This window comes from Anthonomus grandis, chromosome 2, assembly GCF_022605725.1.
Source record: "Anthonomus grandis grandis chromosome 2, icAntGran1.3, whole genome shotgun sequence".
NCBI lineage: Eukaryota > Metazoa > Arthropoda > Insecta > Coleoptera > Curculionidae > Anthonomus > Anthonomus grandis.
In genome coordinates this window covers 46,462,800-46,490,587 of record NC_065547.1, presented here as the reverse complement: position 1 = coordinate 46,490,587, position 27,788 = coordinate 46,462,800, and the positions used below count along the sequence as shown (strand labels likewise).

Here is a 27,788-nt window from a genome sequence, read left to right as displayed (position 1 = left end):
AATACAGAGAAACCCCTCTTCATCTGCTTTACAATGACTAAAGCCACATTACCTCAAATTCTAACAACTAAAGTACATAAATATAAATTTAATTAATGGCCATCAAAATTGTGATTGCAATGATTTAAGGCTGTTAGTAGTACCTATTAAATATTTATTAGAGTTGGTTTTTATTTCTAGGATCTAAAATTGTTGCCGCTAATAAATAAACCTGTTAAACAGTCCCAAATATCGTTTTTAAGTCTTTAATAATCAAAGTTCCTCTTTTAGTTCCAATGTAACTTAAAATTTTCATCGCAATATATGTTTCTGTCAAACTACATACAATTAGTATGATATTTCTAGTAGTAAAGTACTCTTCTGATATTCCTTTCTTTTATATATCTATTCTTTTATATATTATAGTTGTCTTGCAGTTAGCATCGTCAAACGATGAATTTCCTAAATAGGATTTGATGCATTTAATTTTTGACGGTTGTACATCACAATAATTGTTGAAAATGTCGTTCTCTAACCTCAATAGACCAAAGATTTTACATGTAAAAATCTAGGGACGTTAAATCGGGTGACCGGTTGATCCCATAGTTTTGAAACACCCTGTATAGTATCTGTTACTGATGTAATTGTAAGGTGTAATGCAATTTCCAAAAGACCAAGATAACTATAGAAATTAAAAGAGGATATACAAGAAAAGAGTTGAATTTTCATTATTACATCCCCTTGTCGCTCTTAGGTACGTATCTAAAAAAATGGCAGTAAACTTAAATAACATGTAAATTAAGTAGGGTATATTAAAACTCTTGTTTCAAATAACTAATAGTTATATTGGGAAAGTTTCATTAACAGACATTTTAATTGAATAGAATACTACGTATCTACAGAGCCTAAATAGGTTAAATTTACCAAGTTAACAATTGTTGATGTATATTAGAATGTCACTTTAAAACTTGAGCTAAATTACTTTATTAATAGATGCTCAATTGCAAGACATTATTATACATTTATAAATTCACTATCTAGTAGACTATAAAGACCTATAACAAAGAATAAAATAGACTTTAAAGTAACAAAATCTTACGTATTTATTATGCAGTATAACCTACACAGCCAAATTTCGTCCTCTTCATATTTACATAAGTTTAAATAGATCTATATTAGTACAAAAAAATAACAGTTGGATTAGGAATATTAAAACTTCAATTTGTATTTTATAGAAACGAGTTTTTGTACATTATTTATGTTAGAACAAGTGTTTTAAAATGTGCTTTAAAGGTTTTAGGGGCCGTACATAAAAAGAAACAAAAAACGGCCAAATAGAAGAATCATTGAGGTCCGTATGAACTTCAGAGCAGAGTGAAGATAATTATGTTGACCAACTTTCTTTAATTTTTTTCTGTATCTATCTCTTCATCTCATATCTAAGAATTTTTATGACTTTATTGGTACTGCTCTAAAAGTATTTAAAAGTTTGAATTCTTATATTATAATGAATTAAAGACATTTTTAAGACATCTTTAATATGTTCATTATAAAAGTAATAAAAATAGTAAACGATATAAACCAGATAAATGTTCTTGTCTTAAATATTTAGACAAAATAGGGCATCTTAAGATGACAGATTTTACAAATGAAAGCCCTCGAAGAACCTAATAAATAACCAAATATACAATAGCCACTTAAAACCCTTTAAAGACATTTTAAAGAACACCCATCTTAATCAGTTCCAACCAAATCAACCACTTTTTGCTTCTGATGGTGATTCTCATATTCAACCACCAAACCCTCATCGTTCGGCTTAAGGGTGTCACCGTCTATATGTAATTTTATCTCCGTAGGGGCGGCTACCATGGAACCATGAGGGCCCTTTATCAGATGTTCAACGCTCAACCCTAAAAATAATAATCCTAATTATGAAGAACTCTTTTTGAAAATATGCTCACCTAAATGTTGTTCTTCGCCTAAATGGTGATGGTGATGATGCTCGCTGGAATCTTTGCTGTGATGGTGATTGTGGTGGTGGCTATGGTGGGTCGGTTTCACTTCGTCGGTGATGGTTTTGGTGTCTGGGTCGACCACGTCGTTTGGATGGTGGGATATTCCCATGCCAATGTGGGATCCTAATGGGGAATTATTTGTTGGTCAGTGAAGAAGATAATTATTGGTAAAAGTAACTCTAAATAAAAAAAATATATATACAGGGTGGTCCAGTTTAAACGTCATTAATTAAACTTTTAAACTACCAGCTCAATTTTGATTAAATTTCGCATGCAGGTTATTGTAGTGAATTGTCAATTACTGATGAAGCCAATTTAAAAAAAAATTACCAGTGGCGTAACATACAGAGGGACTTGGTCCTTTTTTGCCTCAAAACTGCGAGGCGATATAAATTTTTTTTTATAAGAAGTCAACTATTAGGTTCTCCATTTAATATGGAAAAAAAAGTTACTCTTGCAAAATTTTGATTTAAGGCACTGTTTTTAAGATATCTTAATTTAAATGTTTAGAAATATCTGCTAAAATGTTACCAAAATTTATAAAAAAAAAAAAATCGGGCGTTCGGAAATATTTCTAAGAAAAATTTTATAATAAAAGTCTATTTCTTTTATCACGTATTAAAACTAATGACGTATAAACTGGACCACCCTGTATATGTATATATAAAGAAAATATAAAATAATTTTTCTCTAAGAATTGTGAAAATATATCATATCTGCCGACCAGTTATATTTGTAACTTATGAGTCTTTTTATCGCTCTGATAGAACTTAATAAGAGGAGTAAAATACTTAAGCTGAGAAGAGGTATGAGTTTGACCTCTCGGTTAAAAAATGACACTCAAACGAGATATCTAAAAGCTTTTATGACAAAGCCTTGGATAATTCTGAGACAATATTTCCAAAAGCAAAAATCGGATGAGAGTTCTGGATATCGTTTTTCTGGCTACATCTTTAACAACAGCAAATAGTCTTTAAATAGAGATATTTTAAAACATTTGTGTTACAGTCGTATTTCCAACAGTTAAAGGAAAATACTGAAGTTTCTGAATCTCACTTTCAAAATTCCCAATGGAACTACGATAAAACTCTGGAAAAGCATGATACGTTAGTTGCAAAACTTGATGAGACATTCTAAGTGTTTTTAATTAAGGTCCATTGGATGCTATGGATCAGGGTGATATGATATTTTTAAAAATCAGAAATGAATTCTTAATTTTCTGAATTAGTTTGCCAAAATACTTATATCTTAAAAACAACAAAAATTTTCAAAAGAATATGTTAACATAGGGTAGGATCGCACAAGAGTACGCAGTCGCCATTTTTCCATACTTATCCAACTCTTTCAGTTGTCATTTGGTCAGCAGTTCATTATCAGCCGTCTGAAAAGCGTGAGTGTTGTTCTTGGCCATTTGCAATTAATACATCAAATTATTCCCAAAAAAAAAATTTCTGTATTTATTTGTAATTTTTGAGATTCCTAAGGTAAGTGACATGAGACACACTTTTTTTTCGGTTAAAAACTTTAATATTATCATAAATAATGATGTCTTCACTCCATTTTTACAGGCAAAAATCGAAGTTTTGCTGGTTGTCTAAATTTGTATTTAAAATGTTGGAAGTTTTTGCGTCTGAGTTCTAAGAGTACGCACCCAAAGAGTACGCATGCGAACTCTTAAGAAAGAGTACGCATGGATTTATGCGATATAGGTTTTATTTTCTATAATTTTTTTTTAGTTTTTCATGATTCGTAAATACAAACGTAAGAGTAACAGAACGTTAAAATTCACTCAAGAAATGCTTGATGAGGCGAGAGATCGTATTTCAAAAGGAGAGAGTAAAAGATCTTGATGTAAATAAGTCATTACGAAAAAGATTGCGAGAAGTAATAATGATTTTATGTTTTTAAGATACAAATAAACCGTTCTTTTATTTTTATTTTAGGGCCCTGTTCCTTCTAGTCTAGGTAGGTTCAAACCCATATTTTTAAAAGAGCAAGAAAGGGAGTTAGCTGACCATATTTAAGATTTGAATGCAATGTTTTATGGTTTGCGTATGAAAGACGTCAGGTCAATGGCGTTTCAATATGCCATTGTAAACAAAATTCCGCATAGGTTTAATACTGAAAATAAAATGGCGGGAAAGCATTGGCTGCAAGATTTTGCATTAAGAAATAATGTATGCCTTAGAGCTTCGGAAAAATATAGTCTGGGTGGCGCAATCGCATTTAATAGAGTTCAATGCGAACGATTTTTTAAAAACTTAAAAACAGTGTACGAAGATTTAAAATTCCCACCACATAAAGTTTTTAATATGGATGAAACGGGACTATCTACCGTCATAAATAAGCTTCCTAAAGTTTATGCTACAAAAGGCAAGAAAACCGTGTCAAAGGTAGTGAAGTAATTTTATAACTTTATTAACTTTACCGCCCCATGCGATTCATAAGATTCAACCATTGGATAGGGGATTTTTCTTTCCTTTAAAAAGGGCTTTTTCAAATGAATGTGATAAAGGGATGGTTATCAACTCTGGGCGTGCTATTACATTAAAAGAAACGGCGGGTCTTTTCCATTTTGCTTATTCCAAAGCAGCCACTATCCAAATTTTCAAAAAATCTTTTAGCTGCACAGGAATATATCCATATAATCCCAACGTTTTCAGTGATGCAGACTTTGCGCCATCGGAGGTCACAGATAGACCGCAACTGGAGGTGGTTCAAGAAAAACAATCGGAAATTGAAGCAACCCGTTTGCCTATCAATAACTCATCTGATAAAGAGAATAATAGTACTCTTGCGGATACAACATCAAAAATTGCTCGAAAAAAGGCAACTAGAATGCCTAGTTCACAATTAGCAACTACTTTTGAGAAAGTGGTTGAACAATGTAAGCCCGGTTCAAGTGTTTCACGAGTTATACCTAAAATAATTTGGTCACTTCCGAAAGCAACTCAGGTGCAAGTAAGAAGAAACAAGTCAAGAAAATCCGAAATTTTATGGTCAAGTTCTTAAAAAGACAGTTTATTACAAGAAACGGATGGAAAGAAAATAAAGAAGGGCGCAAAAACAAAAGTTCTGGCGGATTCTGATGAGCAAAATAGCGAACCTGGTGTTTTAGTAAAGAAAAAAAAGCTGACATTAACGACCCTACAATTTTTGCTGGGTGTTTTGAACATTATTCTACATCTTTTTGGTTAAAGTGCAATTCCTGTGAAAACTGGTGGCATGAGGACTGTTTAAATTATTTCGGCTGTGGGCAATTTTTATGCGAGTTATGTTCTTAAGTTTTTTAACTGTTGCTTTTATTAAGCCATATAAAAACATATAATAATAATTTTTTGGGCAATATTTTGTTTTGCGTACTCTTAGGGTACCAAGGATGTTCTTCATATTTCCGTTCAGTGTTAAAACTCATCGTTTGGTCTATATTTAAGGGTACGTTAATATATAGCCCATAATATTTTAAATAAAGTTTTGGTTTAAAACAGTTTAAAGAGTTTTGATTAAACAAAATTAATTAGGTGCATACTCTTGGGCGATCCTACCCTATAAGGTTTATGGTAAAGCCATGAAAAAACTTGAGACCATAGATTATTGGAAGCTCTAGATAAGCCTGGAACTGTTTTGTCAAAATTACAAATTGCTAAACACACAAATGTCTCTTGTTACCTTTTTGGTGACTGGACGCACCCTCAACTCCGAAACTCTTCGGCAAACCCTCCAAATCCTTGTTGATTTTTTCGTTTTTCTTGGCGATATCTAAACTTAGATCTGCTATTTCCGCATTCTAAAACACACCTAATAATATTAGTCGTTTGAGTCATCACACCTATTTATATTTACTCACCTTATTATCGCTGTTTTCACTTTGGTACGTCTCGAACCATTTCTTCAAGGTGTTTTTTAGCTTTGTGTCGTTTTCGATGTACTGCTTTTGTGAGTTTTGTGCATCAATTAGATCTGAGAAATATTAAATTATTGTCGATCCAATAAAGTTATTTATGTGATGAGTGTGTAAAATGATCGTTTTTTTATGAATGGGAATTTTATCTTTAGAACATTGAATGTAGCATACCGGGGAACTATGGGCAGTTTTTTGCTTGCAATATCTCTGATGCGTAATGCTTATGTAGAAATTGCAAAAAAAAACACCTTATAATATCATAAAAATTTGTCACTTAATTTGATAGACACAAAACTATACTACTGTTCCTCCTATGATAAGATACTCTTTAATGAAGTCTATGTTCAACGTTAAATGAAGGTAGATCATGTATTTTAAAGAAAAAGGTAATGACATGGCAACGTCGCTCGATGGCACGGAGACAAGGAATCGCTACCAGTGGCGTCGTCAAAAATGAATGTTAAATATTTATTAATAATAAAGTATGCTTTAATATAAATAGTTATAAGTGTTTATGAACTATTTATGGGTTTTTTCAACGCATTTCATTAGAGTATAGGTATTACTTACCTAATAAGAAGCATTTTTACATAAGTTAAATATTTCATATAATTCTTAACAATTCATGTTTTGAGAAGAATTTTAAACGTTTTTGCATAATTTTATTGTATTAAACAAATATTAATTTCACATATCATCACTTATTATAACTTATAACTTATCATATAATAATCAATAAATCATATTGAATTCCAAAAATAGTTTTATCATTTTTTAAATTTGTGCATAAAAACACCGCGTGTGGTCGTTATTATTATCTCTGCATAACCTTAAAACTTTATTAATACCAACATTTATTTTATCCCTTAGATTTATTATCATGAAATTTTATAATATATTCAAAACTCTTTTTATTCTTGTAGGTGTTGGCAGCAAAACTTCATCGCAGGCTCTTCATCAGGCTCATCTTATCTGTCAAAATTTGGCCCTAATTCTCATCATTTCGTTATCGCATGCTGCACGTCTTCAACATAAATACTTTTTGTTTAATAATAAAAGCATGTAAAAAAGCCATTCTTAAGCATTAATAACAATATTGTTAAGTTTGTGTAACTAATGGATTCTGGTACTCCTACATTAAATGAACGGAAAGGAAGGCGAGGTCTTGAAAAAAGTTCCTTAAGATAAAAAAAGATAATAAAATGTTGATAATATTGTCTCTACTTACAGTCAAAACAATTTTGAATGTTGATTTTTTCCGTATTTGCTTGCATGCCAAATAAGCTAAAAAATAATTCCTATTTACATATTATTTTATTGAAAATTCTTTTAATAAAATACTTTAATTAATTATTAATAGAACCCGTTTTAAAATTATTTACAGAAGGTGACCCAGAGGATTACCAGAACCCGCCTTGTGTTTACAAGAAAGGAAATTTCCAATGCAAGTTATACGGCGATTTCATGCAGAATTTTACTCACTGAAAAGGTTTTACAAGACAGTTTTAGTTTGAAACACACTTCACAAAATCTTCCCAGAAGATAGCGACCAATTATCGGTAACTCCAAATTTAGAATACAAAATGTATGCAAAAGACTTCAAGCCACTGGACAAGCATCTGAGGAAGGGCGCGGGGGTGCGACACTAGATCAAAAAAATATCCAAACAAAAAAGTAAATATTTATTTAAACTCGAGTCATTATACCCGGGAACACACTATTAGAGAGTAGCGATTTTAGCGTTAAAAAATTATGGAGGACATTTAATAACCAAACAGAAGTACAAATCAAAGTAACATGTCACTTTTGGGATATTTTTATGGCTTATATATATTTTAAAAGTCCTGCAAGCGATTGCATGAAAATAAAGTCACAAATTAAATATTTCAAGGACCAAAAAAAGCTCAAGCTATTGCCAAACATATAGTACATAAGATAAAAGCCAAAACATTTCACAAGTTTTTAAGAAATAAAGCTGAGCTGTAGTCTTTTTTTGACTGTCAAGAAAGTTTGGTCTTGCCAAAAGATCCAGATTAGTGAGCATACTATTCTAGGCAATCAGCATAACATGACTATTTGTGAGGGACATTACAAAAATATTCAGAACATCGAAACAATCAGCATTTTCATATGATCAGAAGATCAGCGCTATAAGGGTTTCAATCATGCATAGTGTGCAACCAATCTTTAAGTAGATTCGAAAAAAATGTTTTTTTCAACGACTGTCCAGACCAGAATAAAAACATAACAATGATAGGCATTCTGGCTCAATTATCAAAACCCGATAGTGTCCAATTGTATTGAAAAAAACGACATAAACATTGAACCACGGGAATACGTTGTCATTTTGTCCAAATATGGACAAGTAAAACTTTTGGGGCCAGATGTGAAAGTGTGTGATTTGAAATATTCTGTTGCAGCAAATGTCAAATAGCCCAGTCAGTTACATTTTCAGTTTACTGCAGAAAAAAGAATAATTTTCTTTAAAAAAAAACAACAGAGTAGTTTGTAGGTGCCGGGTTACCCACAAAAAGCGATTTAGGATGTTTTAAGTCATTTCTTAAGAATGACAAGTATTTTCATTTTGTGCCAAATAATCTTCCATGGAGAGTTTCAGTTAAACCTGAGAAATTAAAAGGGATTTTAAGCTGCTGCAGCAATATTTCGGAGTGAATTGGCAATAACTTAATAAATTGCAATAAATATTACAAGGAGGTACTCAAGAACGAATCAAGAGACTTAATAAAATACCCTTTGAAGCAGATACTTTAGTAGTTTAAATCTTTGGATTTCGTTTTTTTAATAACATACTTCACTTTCCTCATCTCCCTGGAATGAAAATTGACTCTTTTTTTCCAGGAATTTAAAGTAATTTTTTGTAATAATTCTGACTAATTCATTTTATTTCGATTATAGGCGATTTTATGCAGAATTTTACACACTGAAAAGGTTTTACAAAACAGTTTTAATTTGAAACACACTTCACAAAATCTTCCCAGAAGATGGCGACCAATTATCGGTAACTCCAAATTTAGAATACAAAATGTATGCAAACGACATCAAGCCACTGGACAAGCATCTAAGGAAGGGCGCAGGGGTGCGACACTAGATCAAAGAAAACATCCAAACAAAAAAGTTAATATTTATTTAAACTCTAAAATGCATCGAGTCATTATACCCGGGAACACACTATTAGAGAGTAGCGATTTTAGCGTTAAAAAATTATGGAGGACATTTAATAACCAAACAGAAGTACAAATCAAAGTAACATGTCACTTTTGGGATATTTTTATGGCTTATATATATTTTAAAAGTCCTGCAAGCGATTGCATGAAAATAAAGTCACAAATTAAATATTTTAAGGACCAAAAAAAAGCTCAGGCTATTGCCAAACATATAGAACATAAGATAAAAGCCAAAGCATTTCACAAGTTTTTAAGAAATAAAGCTGAGCTGTAGTCTTTTTTTGACTGTCAAGGAAGTTGGGTCTTGCCAAAAGATCCAGATTAGTGAGCATACTATTCTAGGCAATCAGCATAACATGACTATTTGTGAGGGACATTACAAAAATATTTAGAACATCAAAACAATCAGCATTTTCATATGATCAGAAGATCAGCGCTATAAGGGTTTCAATCATGCATAGTGTGCAACCAATCTTTGAGTAGATTCGAAAAAAAATTTTTTTTCAACGACTGTCCAGACCAGAATAAAAACATAACAATGATAGGCATTCTGGCTCAATTATCAAAACCCGATAGTGTCCAATTGTATTGAAAAAAACGACATAAACATTGAACCACGGGAATACGTTGTCATTTTGTCCAAATATGGACAAGTAAAACTTTTGGGGCCAGATGTCAAAGTGTGTGATTTGAAATATTCTGTTGCAGCAAATGTCAAATAGCCCAGTCAGTTACATTTTCAGTTTACTGCAGAAAAAAGAATGATTTTCTTTAAAAAAAAAATTAACAGAGTAGTTTGTAGCAGGTTACTCACAAAAATTCATGTCATTTCTTAAGAATGACAAGTATTTTCATTTTGTGCCAAATAATCTTCCATGGAGAGTTTCAGTTAAACCTGAGAAATTAAAAGTGATTGATAAGCTGCTGCAGCAATATTTTGGAGTGAATTGGCAATAACTTAATAAATTGCAATAAATATTACATGGAGGTACTCAAGAACGAATCAAGAGACTTAATAAAATACCCTTTGAAGCAGATACTTTAGTAGTTAAAATCTTTGGATTTCGTTTTTTAATAACATACTTTACTTTCCTCATCTCCCTGGAATGAAAATTGACTCTAACTTTTCGTTTTTTTTTCAGGAATTTAAAGTAATTTTTTGTAATAATTCTGACTAATTCATTTAATTTCTTATTTCCGACATCTAATGCAATTTTTCGCCTCTTTCTGGTTCATTTTAAATAAATTACTGACATTTAAATACCGTTGTTTCAAAGCGGTGTCTAGATATAAATTACCAATGCCTGAAATAAAAAATAATATTTCCAGCGAAATAGAGCATGTAAAACTTAGCAGAAATAGTACGGTATTGGAAACACCCCAAAATCGTCTTTTTACCCACTTTATTTTCAATTTTATTTGGGATTTTCTGATTGTCTGTCAGTTTTCTCGGTTGTCTTATTTAATTCCCTTCTTGTTTTTTTTATATAATTTTTTCTGTGTAATCTTTTATCATTTTTTGCTTTTCTTTTTTGGCATAAAGCTGAGTGCTTACCATATGAAAATCAGGGTAAATTGAGGATTCATGTAAAGGAGTTATAATGGTTTGCTTACAGAAATGATTGATGTTTTCATTTTATGTTTATTTTTCAAATTTCTTGAAAGGATTTTCTAAAACACTCCAATTGCCTTGAAGAAATATGACGTTCTTATATTTTTGTAATTTTAAGTTTTTTTTTCTCGTAATAATAGGAATAACAGCTATCCTTATCATTTATAATCATAGTTGATTAGTGCTTCTTTCTTATTCATGCTTTTGTAACAATACTATTCTTATTTATTTTATTTATTTAAATATCTCTAATACCAGTGGATAAATTTATTTTTCAGATTAAAAGATGCAGCTTTTTTGTGATTTCCCAAAAAATTAGATTTTTGGATAAGGTAACTTTTGGAACTCACTACCTCATATATACAGGGTGCCAACTTCAAAGGGAGAGTATTATAATAACCCATTTTGAAGATTTTAACCCATTCATAAAGTAGTAAATGTAAGATTTCCAGTATTTCATTATAATTATCATAATTGTTCACGGAGTTAAATTATTTACATGTACATAAAAAACATTTTACTCATTTGTGAAATTAATCCACGAAAAAATTAAATAAACGCAGTTTTTGTAGAATTTTATGAGGAACACAAAAATGGTAAAAAAAATAAGGGTTGCCATTTAAAATGTTAGGGGTAGGTGCACTAGGTAGGTGCAGAGGGTTGAAAGTAATACGACAACAAATGCCTCAAAAATTGTGCTCCTTGATATGTAAATTGACGTGTTGCGCCTAATTTATATTAAATGCTGTTCGTATTCAAATTATCACTCTGTATATTTTTTTGCATTATCAGTAAAAAAAGCAAAAATTACGAGGATGATTTACCATTTCCTGGTTCGGCATTTTCAAGTAATGAACATGCCATTCTTCGTAAAGTTGCCTTCGTGTCTGGTAAGTGTTCTTATCGATTACTTCACTACATACCTATCCTGACAATATTTTTTTTAGGAAAGTGCATTTTTTGCATACATGAATGCTTTTTTAATGTAATCAAATACTTACTCGCCACTCATTTATATCCTGCACAAGCGAAATTCATGCGAAACAGTTTTTAGTGTATAAAATTCGAAACATATAAATATGATGAATACGAAAAATTAATTCATAGTTATATAATACTATACTGATCTATGTGGGGTCTTAAAAAGATTTAAAACCCTTTTTCTCTTTTTCCAATAGCACCGAGAGCCGATCGTGCAACCGCAAACGTTACAACACCTTATCCCCATTAAAAATGAATTTAAAACGATTGTTATCAAAAATCTCTTTTTGAAAACGTCAAATTGACGTTTGAGTGAAATAAAAGCAACGTGCAGAGTGACCAATCAGATCGAGGTACACTTCTGACCAACAGCGCCGAGGCGGCTACTTTGCGAACTCCGCAATCCTTCACTTTTGCGTATACGTCACCTCATTTGGGAAGATTAGGGTCCTTATATCCAGTCTCCTTGACTCAAACAAAGTTGTGGGTTACTGAGGGCGCGTTTTTAAATTTAGCAGTCGATCCACGGCTTAAGCAAAATTTGCTATTTGCGTTTCTAAATTATCTGCTTTCCATCACATCACGTTTCTTTATTATATGATGGGTCCATCAATTGGCTGATGGCAATCACTGGTCCATCGTATTCTCGTTTTGGTGGAATGGTGTGATGGAAATGTTGACGTTGACTTTGACATTTTATTTTTTTTTTTAATAATGTTTGATTTGACCAAACAGACAAGATAAAGATTTTTCTTACAAAGTGCAAGGTGCAAGGGCATAAGGGTAATATTTTTTCGCACCCTGGCACGTTACGTGAAGTCCTATTAAAACATAACAACAAAGAGGAAATCTAAGGAGGAAAAATAAATTTGAAAATCAACTGAAAAGTCAAATCAAAACACAGCAATACAAAAAAGCGTTTCTTTTTTCATCGTTCGATGTTCCATCACAAATCAGCTGTTTTACGTCATCAGTGAAGCAGCTGTCAATCTGTCAATCATTTAATGGAATCCATAAAAAAACCTGCTGAATTCAAAAATGCGCCCTGATTCTAGTATTTTAATGTTCTAAGGATTTGTCATGTCAATTCCCAAGAATAAAAAAGGCGATTTTACACGCGTGTAATATTCAAAATTTTTTCTACTACCGAACAAATATTAAAAACCAAATATACCAAATTACTTTTAGTGCATAAAATTTTTAACCTTAAAAACCCTGGGAAGTGTGACTAGTGAGTACTTTGAGAAAAAGATTTGTAAGGGTTTTAATAATTACCTGGATGAATATTATCCTCACTGGACCTATTCAAACTTTCCGGATCCGCATACAAACTCAACGGCAATTCAATACTATTAGTGTGATTAATGCAATCCTCACTACGCACTTTATCGCAACTCTGACAGCTACAGTTCATAATAACCTCGACGCGTTTTTGAAGTACCTTTGGTACCTCTAGGTTGCTGTCTTCCGCTTGTAGATTAACCTAAAATTAATGATTAGAACAATTCAGTTATTTTTAAGATATCATACATGATAACATGTAATCTCGGATGGCTGGCAGCTGTCGCAATATGGACCGATCAGTTCTCCCGGTTCTGCTGGTTCGGTTTTTGGTATGGAGTAACTGAAACACGCTCCCACGCAGACATTGTTCTGGATCGTGACCGATTTGTAGCCGGGGGATGAAACTACTTGTTGGATCGGGGTGGTTTGGCACCAGGAGTGCCTTTCTGGGTAAAGAACTATGTTGTGGACCTAGGATAAATGTGTGCTACATCCGTGTGGAGTTGGAAAAGTTGTTTATTATACCTTGTGTTCTCGCTCACAGCTAACTGCTGCCAAGTATCCTAAAGATACTAGGGTTAATGTGTGCAGCATAACAACCCTGAAAGGCAAACACGACAATGGATTTTAGCTTTTTTATGATTTTTCAAAACTTCCTAAATGCCAAATTTCAATGAAATCGGACCAATAGAAAAAAAAGTTTTGATAGGCACGTGACCTTAAAACCTAATATTTCAAATATTTGCAATGAATTAATAATTATATCCTAAGTGAACCCCGAGATTTCAATGAAATCAGACAAATAACAAAAAAAGTAAAAAAAAATCCCACATAAAATAATATTATGTATATTCATTAGGACCCACTGTATCGTAATTTTTGTCTAGCAAAATGCCTTGTATTGGTCCACTGTGTCTCATGAATAATATGATAATACACGGTAAATCCTTAAACGTCAAAACTTGCCGAATTATCACGGCTAAACGAACCTGATTTGATTAGAGATATGCACGTATTCGGATGGTCCAGAGTCTTTTGAATATTTCCATACCAACTTCTGGAAGTATTAAGCTATTTTAAGCATTTTATCAATGAAATTAGGAAACATGTTCGAGCCAATTTATCCGCTTTGACGCCACGTTGTCAAGACTTCCGTAAAAGACGCCATTAAAATTGAGCATAGACGTCAAAATCGACCATTTTCACACGATGTTTTAGAGTATAAAAAAAGGTTTTTACCTTATGATTTATACATAGAAAAATAGTAGAAAGCTTTAAGAACAGATTAACACTAATTCTGGACCGATTCCAATCGGTCTTAGTAGTTAAATTTGGATTATGAAAAGGGTCCTTTTTCGGCGAAAATCCCCCGTTCTCGTTGCCATGGAGACGCGGCCATATTTGCCTTGAGAATAACCGGTATAGGGTGATTTTAAGCGATTTAAAGTAATTTTAGTACATTTAAGTGCACTAAAAGTAATTTTAAAATAGTACTTTTAGTGCACTTTAATAAAAGTTAAAAAATTTGATTTTAGTATGTTGTACTAAAATGAATGGCGCATTAGCTCAAGTTGTGGTTTATCTGTGACCTACAGGGTGCGCACAATTAAATTCCAAAGTAAAAAAATGTTAAGAAATTCATAACTCAAAAACGGTTTTACTTGGAAGTACGGTTGATATTGGAAAACATTCTTCTTATTACAGGCTACAAACCGTCTATAAGCCATATTGCTCTAGGTGGTGCCACTAAAAAGTTAAAAAGTAGAAAGAAAAAAGTGTGAAAAGGGGTATTTTCAAATAAACAGTGTAATAAACACCCTGTATAAATGATAGCGTTAAACTTGATACACCGTTTTATTTGGAAAGAATGCAGGATTTTGTTATTAACTTATATTTTTTAGTTTTACTATAATAATACTACTAGTAAGAAACGTTCATTCATTGGTTTAAGAGTAAAAACTTCCTTCAAAGCGAATTAAAAGAACGCAAATCCGCCTCTACAAGGTGCGCCACTGTTAAAAAATGTCCCCGATTCCGTGTAACATAATATTGTCGTTCCTTGCACGTACTACTACCATGGAAACTAGTACTGCAAGTTCTAGTTTTTAGATCATAATCGATGAAAACAAAACGACACGTCCACGGGCACCGGTCTATTATTAAACGAGACCGTCAGCACTGAGGTGTTATCAATTCATTTCCCTTTTCATGAATATTTATGTAATTCGTTAGTATGTATACAGGGGGAAGTTTAAAATAATGAAATGTGCGTATGGACATCGACGTAGCGAAATTTGAAAAAAAAAATGTTTAGCCAAGCGATTAAATAGGCAATTATATGTTTATATATAAATTTAAGACCTCTTAATTACGATGCTAATATATGCTAACTAAATTTAAGTTGTTTTCCTTCGAATGATGTTAATTAATTATTTTTTTCCTGTTGAATCGGTGTTATTTGGCTTGGAGTGATCTGTGTAGAATCTGAATATAAGAATTTTAGCAGAGAAAGGATGTTACAGTTTTTACTGTATACTTTTATATTACTTACTCCATTCTTTTTTACCAATTATTGCACATGCACCCTGTATATTGAGCACAAGTTTTTGTACTTTCAGTTTCAGTGAGTATTTTCTAGTCATTAATTTTTGACTTTCTTCATTTTTCCCCTATTCTTCTCAAAATGTTTTGCTTTCATGGTGTATAACTATAATTTCTATGCATTTCTGTTGCTGCTTGCATGATTTATCATACATTATCTCTATCCATTGCTTTTCTATGAACAAACCTGCAACGCCACTGAATATCTATTTAAATGTAAAAAAAAAAAATCACCGTTGTCATCTGATTTAATAAACACTTAAACAAAAATATAAATTAATATTTCAAGTCGATACACACCTGGGTTGTTGTTGTTGTAAACCTACGCCGTTTTTAATTTTCTAGGCGAGACTAGCACCTGCGAAATATTATCGACGGTGTCCCATTGTTTCTGTTATTTATTAACGTTTGTTGCTTTCGCACAGATGTAAGCAACAAAAGAACATAATTTATTTTTAAAATATGCATTAAGTTCCAACTTCCTCTACATAGGATTGAAATCAGTCACTATGCATTAAATTCATCCAAACGTTTTGGATAGACGAATGTATACAAATAAATTAAGCGGCATTGCAGCAGTGTAAACGTTTCTTACCTCATCAGTTTTTTCCGATGAATCTGAGGCTTTTCAAATCAAAAAATGCTTTGACATCTTCTGATAAAATTATTGGAAAAATCTGACATTGTCAAAAAAAACGGTAAGAGGTAAGTTTTCAATAGAAATTTGAATGTTTTTAACCACAAACCACAATTATATCTTATAAATTGTTCAGTACAACTCAGTCCAGTAACATCCAAAGAATCGTCTATGAATAAAACTCTTTTTAGAACCTTAGGATACCTGACAATCTGGATGGATGTTGTATATGAGACTTCGAGCCAAGATTTTCATCTGAACTGATAAATCCATGAAAATCCTGATATAAATGAAAAGTACTTGAAAGTAAAACCCGAATGTGTGGTCTCCTCGAAATTCTGCTTTCATATCTTCATTATCTTTTTTATTATTATTATTATACGGGATCAACCTAATTACCAAAAAAAGAAAATAAAAATTGTAAAGAAATCGAATATTCTAAACAAAAAATTTAGCATGGTCCTAGAGGTTGATGCTACTACGTATGGTGTTTTTATCGAAAAAGAAAGAATGAATATCGGATGGAACCGCTGTATAGTCTTCAACGAGTATGGAATTCGGAGATGCTTTAGATGTTGTCGATATGGTCATTTACTTAAGGATTGTAAAGAGAACAAAGTATGTGCAAAATGTTGTGGAAACCACGATGTTAATGTGAATTTTGTTAAATGTGTAAATTGTGTGTTGTCTAACGAAAAATATGGTCTCAACTTGTACATTCAATCATGTTTGATGGGATGTGAATAAATGTGAATCCTATAAGAGAATAGAAGAAATTCAACGTAATAAGTACATAAAATAGCAACTAGACTCTAATATTGTACTAAACTCCAACATTATTTATTTTAATTGTCAAGGTTATTTGAATAATAAGGATAATATTATTTTGCTGGTTAACGATTGGAGGCCTAAAGTTGTTCTTTTGAGTGAGATTCACATAACACCTGATGTCGAACCATGGGAGCTGGACATAGATGGGTACAAGTTGGAACAGTGTAACAGTAATAACAGTAGAACAGGAGGCTTTGATAAGATCTGATATTAGATATAGAAGGAAAAGTGTCCTTTTTGTTAATTCTTGTGTCTGGTTATTGTCCTTGGAATCTGTGTGTAATATTAAGTATTTGTGTTCAGTGTTGTGTCATCCACCAAACCAATATGACGCCAATTGTTTAGACTTCCTCAAAGAATATTTAGATGAAGTAAGCAGTTTTAATGATACTAACATTATTGTTGGCGATTTTAATTTTGACCTTCTTAAACATACCTTTTATGGCAATGAAATAAAAAATCTTATATATTCAAAAGGATTTGCACAAATAGTGAAAGAGCCCACCAGAATAGTTCATACAAGCCAAACTCTAATAGATTTTATTATTACAAATGATAAGCAATTGGCACGTAAGGTACATCTGACCCCTAATATCAGTGACCACTCAATTATATCTATTTTATTTAACCAGCAAGAAAAACCACCTGTTAATACCGTGATTTATCAAAGATCTTTTAAAAATTATATTTCTAATCATCTACAGGAAACGCTGCTTGCTATTGACTGGAACAAGGATAGTTCTGATATAAATTTGCTGGCAGACTCTATGATTGGGAATATTAAGACGATGTTAGACCAAATGTGCCATAAAGTCAAGATTATCCAAAAGCAAAAATATGTGATAACGTCTGACATTAAAAACCTTATGCATGAAAGGGATATTTTATACAAAAGGGCTGTTCTTTATAGGTGTGTGCCTGGGATGAGTATAAGGTAAAAAGAAATATTATTGTTAATAAAATTAGAGTAGAGAAGGAAAAATTTTATGCAGAATGCATAGATGAAAACAAAAACAACCCTAAGGAATTATGAAAAAATCTTAAGACTCTACTACCTGGTAAAAGTCAAACAGTGCCCAATCAAATAAACTTTGAAGGCGAACTGGTAAATCAAGAAGTGGTGATTCTACAAAAATTTAATAAATATTTTGTAGATAGTATCGACAGTATGATTCAAAATACTCCACAATCTCCAAATATGATAACTCATTTTACCAGGGCCCCTGAACCTAATAAGATCTTTTCCGAGTTTAAAAAAATTTCAATGAAAAGAATGAAAGAAATTCTAAAAAATCTGAAAAACGTAGGAGGAGGTGAGAGTGGTATATCCAAGGCTGTGCTGTCTGATGTATCTTATGCTGTAGGTGACCGTCTGTTAACAGTTCTTTAAGCAACGGTATGTTTCCAGAGTCCTGGAAACTATCTACTGTTATTCCTGTTCCAAAAGTACAAAACACCATTAATCACAATGAATTCAGACCCATTAACACCGTACATGCCTATGAAAAGCTCCTTGAGGTCTGTGTAAAAGAGCAACTTGTTGATTTTTGCAACCAAAATTCAATAATCGTTTCCAATCAATCAGGTTTCCGTCAGAATTACTCTTGTGAATCAGTGGCTTTCGATATTTGTGATAATTTTCTCAGAGCCATTGACAGTGATAACTATGTTTTAGCCGTATTTTTAGACTTTAAAAGAGCTTTTGAAACCATTGATAGGAATATTTTAATTCAAAAATTAGAAATATTAGGAATTAAGGGTACAGTCTTAAACTGGTTTAAATCTTATCTATGTAACAGAGTCCAACGTGTTAAGTATGTTAGTTGTTTGTCTGGTGTTCTTGATGTTATGTTTGGTGTACCGCAAGGCACAGTGTTCAAAAAATGTAAAATTGTTTTGTTTGTTGATGATTTACACAGTTGGTAAAAATCTTAATGAAGTGGTATCTTATATAAACACTGATCTTGCTAACTTATTTAGCTGGCTCTGCCACAATAAACTGAGTTTAAATACCAATAAATCAAAATTCTGTGTGTTTAACAGAAAATCAAGATTAAGCCTGGTGGACATTGACATTATTGTAGATGGAGAAAAAATTCTTTTTTAAAAGGAAATAAAATACTTAGGGACTATATTGGACGCAAGCCTAAACTTCCATGCGTATGCTTATTACATAATGAGAAAGTTTTCAAAGAAAGTTGGATTTATAGCACGCATAGGAAAAAATCTATCAATGCATACAAAACTAATGCTTTATAATGCTATTACCCTTCCCCATCTGCAATTCTGTTCGACATTATTATTTAATTTACCCCAATATATAATAAACCAGTTTGAAATAATACAAAATAGAGCTATGAGACTGATCCTTAAACGTAATCGTTATACCCCAGTTGTGTCTATGTTAAACGTCCTAGGTATGTTGTCTGTGAACCAAAGAATAATGTTTAATGTTTGTCTGTTTATTTTTAAATTAAAACATCTAATGATGTTCACAATTATCTTACTCACAACCGAACAGATTTTCTAGTTGACAGATGTAATACAACTCAGTTGCTCAAGTCATTATTATATAGGGGCTTAATAGAATTCAATAGGTTACCGGCTAGATTTAAATCCTTTGATAGTTTTAACGTGTTTAAAAGGCTCTTGAGAAAATTTGTTCTAGATTTTTAGTATTTGTCTTTTTTTTCTTTATTCTGTGTTATTATTTATTCTTTTACGTTTAGCTTAATATTTTATTTATATGATTTTATTTTTACATTGTATATGTTTGTTTTTCTTACCTTTTTTTATATTCCTACTCATATGTGAATACATAATCTTAAACATGTTCAGCCTCATACCAGTACTATTATTGTAATATCCTTATTTTTTGGTTTTAAATTTTAGTTTATTGCTTTTTAATATTATATTAAATCCATTACTATGTATTTTATTTTTATGTAGCAGATTTTGCTAAATAAAGATTGTTATTATTATTATTATTAATAATACGACATCACAATTAAATTAAAACCTACCCAAGCAACACATAATATATTATCGTTAAAAAAATGATATGTATTCAACTATTTTTTAGTAAGTTTTTTGTTTTGATTGATTGATATACGTATATCATATACGATTCTGTTTAAAAAGGGGAGAAAATTTCGGCAATTAAAAAAATTGACACGGGATTTACATATCTAGTTAGTAAACTCGATTGCTACACCTCAAATAATTGATGGCATTCTTTAAAAAAATCACTGTTTTTCGTCCATATTATCCGTTCTAATAACCCTGTTTTTATACCAAATATTTATATCTAAAATTATATCAAATTTAAATAAACAGTGTTATTAAATTAAATATTGAATATATATTTTCTGCAAAAACATTGTTTTTTATCGACACAACCCTTACCCCCCCCCCGTCCACCCCAAATATTTGCACAGTAAGAAATTCTTTTGAAAATTCACCGTTTTTTGTCCATAATATCCAACTTAATAGCACTGTTTTTGTATGAAATATTTATTAATATACATATTTGTATATAATTATATCAAATTTAAATAAACAAACTGGGTTATTAGATTAGATATTAACGACGAAACCAGCTGCTATTTATGCGTATTATTTTGGAAAACAATTTTTTGATTTTTGAAAATAATGTATTACTGGTAAGTTGTGTGGGGTGGGTGATAAATGAAATAAAAAACGGGTTTTTACAGAAAGTAATTGCCTAAGAAAAAAATGTTTTTTAAGAAAATTATAGGTGAGAAAAAATCTTTAGTTTCTGTATCTATACTTTTCTTATCCTTAAGGTTTTTGAGTAAAACGTGAAAAACCGTATTTTAGTTCTCTAAAGCAAGGGGTACCGCTACGAAAATAGCAGTAGTTGTGTCATATTTTAGTGTAAATAATTGGAAATTTAGTTTTTTAAGTCAATAAGTCTTTAAATAATTTAAGTTTTTTTTTGGCTTTAGACAACTTTTCATTAACTAGGTTCAAAAATACAGTTTTTAAATTAACTATTATATACAGGGTGTCCCAGAAAAGAGTGTCAAGTAGTGGCGCAGAGGTACAGGATCCCTCGGGAATCCGAATCACCCCCTGTATACAGGGTGTCATTGAAATGGTGTAAAAAAATTCGGGGGGTGATAGTACTCCTAAAAATTTAAAAAAAAGTTCCTATAACTATAGGGCGGAAAATGCATATTAAGGGAGTTAGGGGCACTGAAAGGGTAAATTTAAAAAACGGTTTTTTGAAATTGTAGGCTTAAAAAACGAGATAAAATTTCGAAAAAAAATCCTCTGCCATAAATTTTGACCCAAAATCAAATGGTGATACTGAAAAATAATTTGGAAAATCGGAAAGGGTAGTTTTTGCAAGGGTAGGGGGTTAATTCGTGAATAACTTTTTTTAGGTTATTTTTTTCGCAACGTGGGTTCATTTTTTAAAAACTACATACTTTTTCCTACAAAAAAGGTACTCTTGTTGCACATCGCCCAGAACGATGGTTTTCGAGAAAATTGAAGGCAAAAAGTTTGCTCTGATGGGTTGCTAACTGGTTAAACAACATAAACCTATGAAAGTTATGGGGTTTCAAAAGTAAACACGTAGTTATTAAATAATTAATTGAAAAATCTAAATTTTATGATTTTTAAAACATCTTATTGCTTTAAAAAACGAAATAAACCAATTACCAAAATTCCTTATTAAAATAATGCATTTCTTAATTCATTCATAGTAAATGTTCAAAGTGACCACCATTCATTTCAATGCAGACATCTGCTCTTCTTCTCCATGATCTGCGTACCCTGTGGAATATCCCTGGGGTTGTACGAATTTGATTGGAACAGTCGATAATGCGTTGACGTAGTTGCTCTTCAGTATTAATCGGCACTGAGTAAACCAAAGTTTTCAAGTGGCCCCAGAAGTAGAAATCTAATGGATTAAGATCTGGTGATCTTGCTGGCCAAGCTTGTGGACCACCACGTCCTATCCAACGCCTCTCAAAAACTTGGTTTAAATGATTCCTTACCGCTAGCGGAAAATGAGCTGGTGCACCATCACGCATAAAACACGTGATCTGCCTCTGTGCTATGGGAACTTCCTCCAAAAGTGCTGGTAGATCATGTATTAGAAAATTAAGGTAACTTTGACCATTTAGCCTAAAATGTTTATTATTATAAATAACAAGCGACTTTTCAAAAGGTGTCAAATTAACCTCGGGGGTAGAAAAAATGGTCTAATAAGTCTATCGCCAAGAATTCCCGCCCAAACATTAACTGAGAATCGAATTTGGTGTCGACTTTCCACAACAGCATGAGGGTTCTCATCGGACCAGTGATGTGTATTATGGTAATTGAAAATTCCATTTCTTGTAAACCCAGCTTCATCCGTGCATAAAATATTTGCCAAAAAAAGGGGATTGGGTCCGCGTATTGAATATTTGGTACTCGCGGTGTAAACTAGGCTAATGAATCAAATAAGTATGCATTTAATAAGGAATTTTGGTAATTGGTTTATTTCGTTTTTTTAAAGCAATACGATGTTTTAAAAATCATGAAATTTAGATTTTTCAATTAATTATTTAATAACTACTTGTTTACTTTTGAAACCCCATAACTTTCATAAGTTTATGTTGTTTAACCAGTTAGCAGCCCATCAGAGCAAACTTTTTGCCTTCAATTTTCTCGAAAACCATCGTTCTGGGCGATGTGCAACAAGAGTACCTTTTTTGTAGGAAAAAGTATGTAGTTTTTAAAAAATGAACCCACGTTGCGAAGAAAATAACCTAAAAAAAGTTATTCACGAATTAACCCCCTACCCTTGCAAAAACTACCCTTTCCGATTTTCCAAATTATTTTTCAGTATCACCATTTGATTTTGGGTCAAAATTTATGGCAGAGGATTTTTTTTCGAAATTTTATCTCGTTTTTTAAGCCTACAATTTCAAAAAACCGTTTTTTAAATTTACCCTTTCAGTGCCCCTAACTCCCTTAATATGCATTTTCCACCCTATAGTTATAGGAACTTTTTTTTAAATTTTTAGGAGTACTATCACCCCCCGAATTTTTTTACACCCTTTCAATGACACCCTGTATGATCCTTTTTTTAATGAAAAATGCCTTTAATTTTATTGGACATTTTTCCCTCTTGTTTTTTAAAGCAATTTATTTTTATTTTTGAGCGCATGATTTTGATTGGTAGATCTAGTCGTTTTCATGTTAGTTAGGCCCAAGTTTTAACTAAATATTTAAATAAAAAATCAGGCATTATTTACCATGATTATAGAAAATTAGCTAAGAAGGTGAAAATACTGAAAAATCACAACAAAATCATAACTCCTAAACAAAACAAAAAAGATACGGTGTGATTCGGATTCCCCGAGGAGTGCTCTACCTCTGCGCCATCCTTTGACACTTTTTTCTGGGACACCCTGTATATCTCCTATTTCTATTGGTATATTTATCAACCGTATATCAAGGTGTATTTATTAAACTGTAAAATATACGTATATGATATACGATTCTGTTTACACAAGAACGAAAATTTCGGCATTTAAAAAAATTTGACAAGAAATTTACATAGCTAGTTTTACACATGATCACTACACCTCAAATATGTGATAAAATGACCTCGATATCACATATATGCCAATGTGGATACGATAGACTTTTCATACACGTCTATATCTTATAGTGTAAGTCTAAAAAAAATAGGAAATGCATTAATGTGTATGAAACAATAAATAAACCAAATAAGAAATACAAATAAAAAAACTCAAGAATACAAATTTGCCATAAATGGAGTAGTTTACTTTTTTTATTAAATAATATTTACAATAAATCCCTTATAGAGGCCATTAATAAAGATTAATTTTTTTCTTTCTACGTCGAGAAATGCTCCCTGATGCATAAAGCATATCTGCAGATTAAATTAAAAAAAAATTTCATTTTATTAAACGCATTTTATAAACGCCTTTAAATAGTATACAATATGCCATACTTTTAAACATTAATTTTTCATAAAATAATAATTGTATATTATTAACATGTAATAAACCTTAAATATTAAACGTGAACAAACCCTAACATAATATTAAACTCCTCAACGTATATCACGCGGACACTTTATTTATTTATATAAACGGGCAAAGCATAATTAGAATTTTGTTAAACTTTTAAATTCACAACGGTAATACATAATATAGGTAATATACAGAAATATAGAAAATCATTAAGTAATAATAATTAATAACATCTAACCTAAGCTTACTAAAACTAAAGTTTCAAAAAAGTCAATATCATGATGTTGGCTTGCTAATCTCATTGTTTTAGTGAGGAAGTTATTAAGACCATAGTTAGTACGGCGCATTGGGTAATAAAAGCTATCAGTGGCTCTAGTTCTTAGTGGAGCATGAATATTGATTTTTCGGAGTAGCTCTGAAGCTCCAGATTTCCCATGTAAGGATATTGTAAAAAGTAATAAGATCCCTCCTCTTATGGCGGATGGGAGCCATATGTAGCATATCAAGTATATCTGCATCATTGTAATTATCCAAGATATTTAATTTATATGCAATTTTTGTTTAACTAGTTGAAGAGCATCATTATGTAGGTACCCCATAGAAAGGAGATATATAGCGTACTCCATACTATAGATTAGGACGGACCAGGACACAGTAGTGTTTTCAAAGCGGCAATACTTGTGAAGTCTTGAGTACATCTCCTAGCAAAACCAAGCATGCGGAAAGCTTTATTGATAGCATTATCTAAGTGATGAGAAAATTGTAAACTTGTATCGAAAGTGACACCCAAATCCTTAAAAAGAAGAGCTCTTTCAAGGGTATAGCGACCGCTCTTGTAGCCGAAATTAATAGTATTTCTAGAACGACAAAAGGTCATTATTTTACATTTAGCCGGATTAAGTTCCATACCATTTCATTCACACCAAACTACCAAATTATTTAGATCATATTGTAATATGTCACAATCATTAGGGGACTCGATTATACAACTCAATTTCTGGCGAGCCTTGCGGCACACAGATGATACCTGAATAGTTTTAAAAAGAAAATTACCAATTTTAACAATCAGGGTACGATCAGATAAATAGCTCTTGAACCTGGACAATAAAGGTTCATCAATACTAATCATTTTTAATTCATGCAATAAAATGTTGTAAGGTACCTTATGGAATGCCTTGGAGAAATCTGTGTGAATTGTATCCACTTGATATCCCTTCTCCAAGGCATCCAACAAAAAGTCCACCTGAGTAAGAAGGTTCAGCTCTGTAGATTTGCGTGGTCTAAATCTAAACTGCTGATCAGTTAGTAGAGGTTCAAGAAGGGGGGGAAACGATGTCATATACTAAGCTTTCAAAAACTTTGAGAACTGCACTGAGTGTGAGTATAGTGAGAGGACGATAGTTGGTAGCATTGGTTTTGTCGCCCGACTTATGAATAGGTTTTAGGAAACTCTTTTTCCAATAGTCTGGGAACATTCCAGTTCAAAGGGACAAATTGAATATGTGGTATAAGGGTCTGGAGAGATTAAAGCTACATTTTTTAGGAATAAAGTAGGCACACCGTCTGGTCCAGGACCCTTGTTAATATTCAAGGATGAGAATTTAATAAATATATCAGATATTCTTATGTGAAGGTGAGGGATATGGGTATCGAATGCAGATAATGCATGAGTATGGGGACGTTAACACTATGACGGTGTGAGTATACTGTAGAAAATAATCAGCAAACATTTTATCCGATATTTATAGTTGAAGTTTAACCAAACATGTGCATCTGGTGTAAACCAAAAATAAACGTTTATTTAATTATCGTGTATTGCTTGGGTAACCACTACTATTAAATTCTCACAGAATTAACAACTATATTAACCATTTAATTTATGGTCTGTGCTCGGGGGTTAAATCATCTTTAATTTTGTGTGTATATGTACTTCTTTCGCAGTTTTAAAAAATAGTTATTAAAAATTTCATACAGTGTTCCCTAAAATAAAAAGGGTGACAACAGCAGGGAGTTTAGGACATTAGCTTTATTTGAACTTTTTTCTTAAAATTACCTAAGGATCAGCATCTAACCCTCTAACAACCTGTATATTATACAGTTATATATTTTAATATGTGATTAGAATTCGTAGGTCCAAGGTATTTGGAATATTAAAGATGTAAAGAGGTGACGAATTTTTGGACAACTTTCGCTACAAAAAAAAATTAAATTGAACTTATTGGAAAAATTTATTATTAATGTTAAAACTTTTGTTGCGTTTTTTATGGAAACCCGCGGACACAAAGGGCCATTCTATAAATGAAAACTAGGTCGCACCTCTCTTTGTTTTCGTATCGATCCAGTTTCGTCGACAGTAAGGTTTATTTTCAAATAACGTCCATCCTAGTGTAAATCCCATTAAAACCCCACTAAAAATTCATTTATTCCAAGACAAACGATTGCGTCCGCAGAACAACTCCTTAATCTAGTTTGTTATGATTTTAGTAAAACATCATGTAGGTATTGTTTCTTTACTTACATGATTCTTCTCAATATGGGGACGAGAAAATAATCAGAATGGAAATCGGTAGGTTAAACAAAAACTACCATCCTGGCGAGCAAACGAAGCGAAGAAAAAGACAAAAAAATCACGGAACAACAGGCGCGATCGCGAGCGAAATCAACTAACTATATTATAACCAACAACAGAACAAAACAGCGAAAGGTCAACCCGAGACTCGCGAGAATCGGAGAACTGCCGCTCTCGCAAACGTATATAACTCGATCTCTTGGTAAAAAGTTACCACCTGTTCCAAAGGTGCTAGCTATAGTCGGTACTGACTGATCTGTTGTAAGAATGAGGCGGGAACATTTGAAAGTTTCGCGAGGATAATCGTTTTATGCGCCGGACATGCTCGAAAATACAATCGCATAAATATAATCGATTCGATCGATCTTTCTCTCGTTAAATATATGCACCGATGCGGTCGAATGCATTTGCGAGATGCAGTGGTATTACTTGCGTATATACAGGGTGTCTCCACTATAACTAAGACTAATAATCTTGACTGAAGATAAGCTTAGATTCATATATCCGCAATAACAACTAATTTTATTCCAGAAAACGTATTGGTGTTAATTCAATGCCAAAAATACGTTTTATTTAAATATTAATAATCTTTGTCTTAGTATAGCGATACTCCGCAGAATCCGTTTGCAAATATTATTACAATAGCATAAAAGCTTTATTTAGGAATAGTAATCTTTTGATACAAGTTTTTAAATTGTATTGTTAGTTAGAAGTAACTAAACTTAAAATAAGTATAGCTTATACTTTATTAATAATGTGCTATTCTTAAGTAGATTAGTATTCTTAACCATATTTTTGAAATTACGCATCATCAAACAAAACTCTAGGGTTTTTATTATAAAGAATAGTTACGCTTGTATATTTTATTAATAAGAATATAAAATTTGCTGTATCATCAAGTTGAAAAATGTGATACAATTTAAAAAAAGAAAAGGTATTTTCGCTTACTAGCTAATTTTCAACAGTTCTTCAATAGATTGATTGATGAATTAGGTTAGGTTAAAAAACTCAAACCTTATGGCATTTATTTAAGTTTTTTTTTGTCAATCCGTCATTAATACAAATGATAACGTTAGCGTAAATTTATAATTTAGGTAATTTGGTTAATTTTAATTTAATTTTACCCTATACCTTGGTCTCCATCTGTACATTAATATAATAACATATGGGT

The 27,788-nt window shown here is 31.9% G+C and overlaps 1 protein-coding gene across 2 annotated transcripts; it reads right to left on the bottom strand.

The window, feature by feature from the left end:
* Positions 1-800: 800 nt before the first annotated feature.
* LOC126750241 (uncharacterized) lies at positions 801-26,884 on the bottom strand. Of its 2 annotated transcripts, none has more exons than XM_050459790.1 (8): positions 26,567-26,884; positions 13,486-13,561; positions 13,207-13,431; positions 12,952-13,159; positions 5,842-5,954; positions 5,664-5,781; positions 1,941-2,117; positions 801-1,889 (listed from the first exon to the last, which is right to left on the bottom strand). In XM_050459790.1, coding segments are annotated over exons 1-8 (1,095 nt in total). In that variant the 5' UTR covers positions 26,569-26,884; the 3' UTR covers positions 801-1,713. The 2 variants fall into 2 exon arrangements, with proteins under 2 accessions (XP_050315747.1, XP_050315745.1); XM_050459788.1 differs by lacking the exon at positions 26,567-26,884 and adding an exon at positions 16,157-16,197.
* Positions 26,885-27,788: the final 904 nt, after the last annotated feature.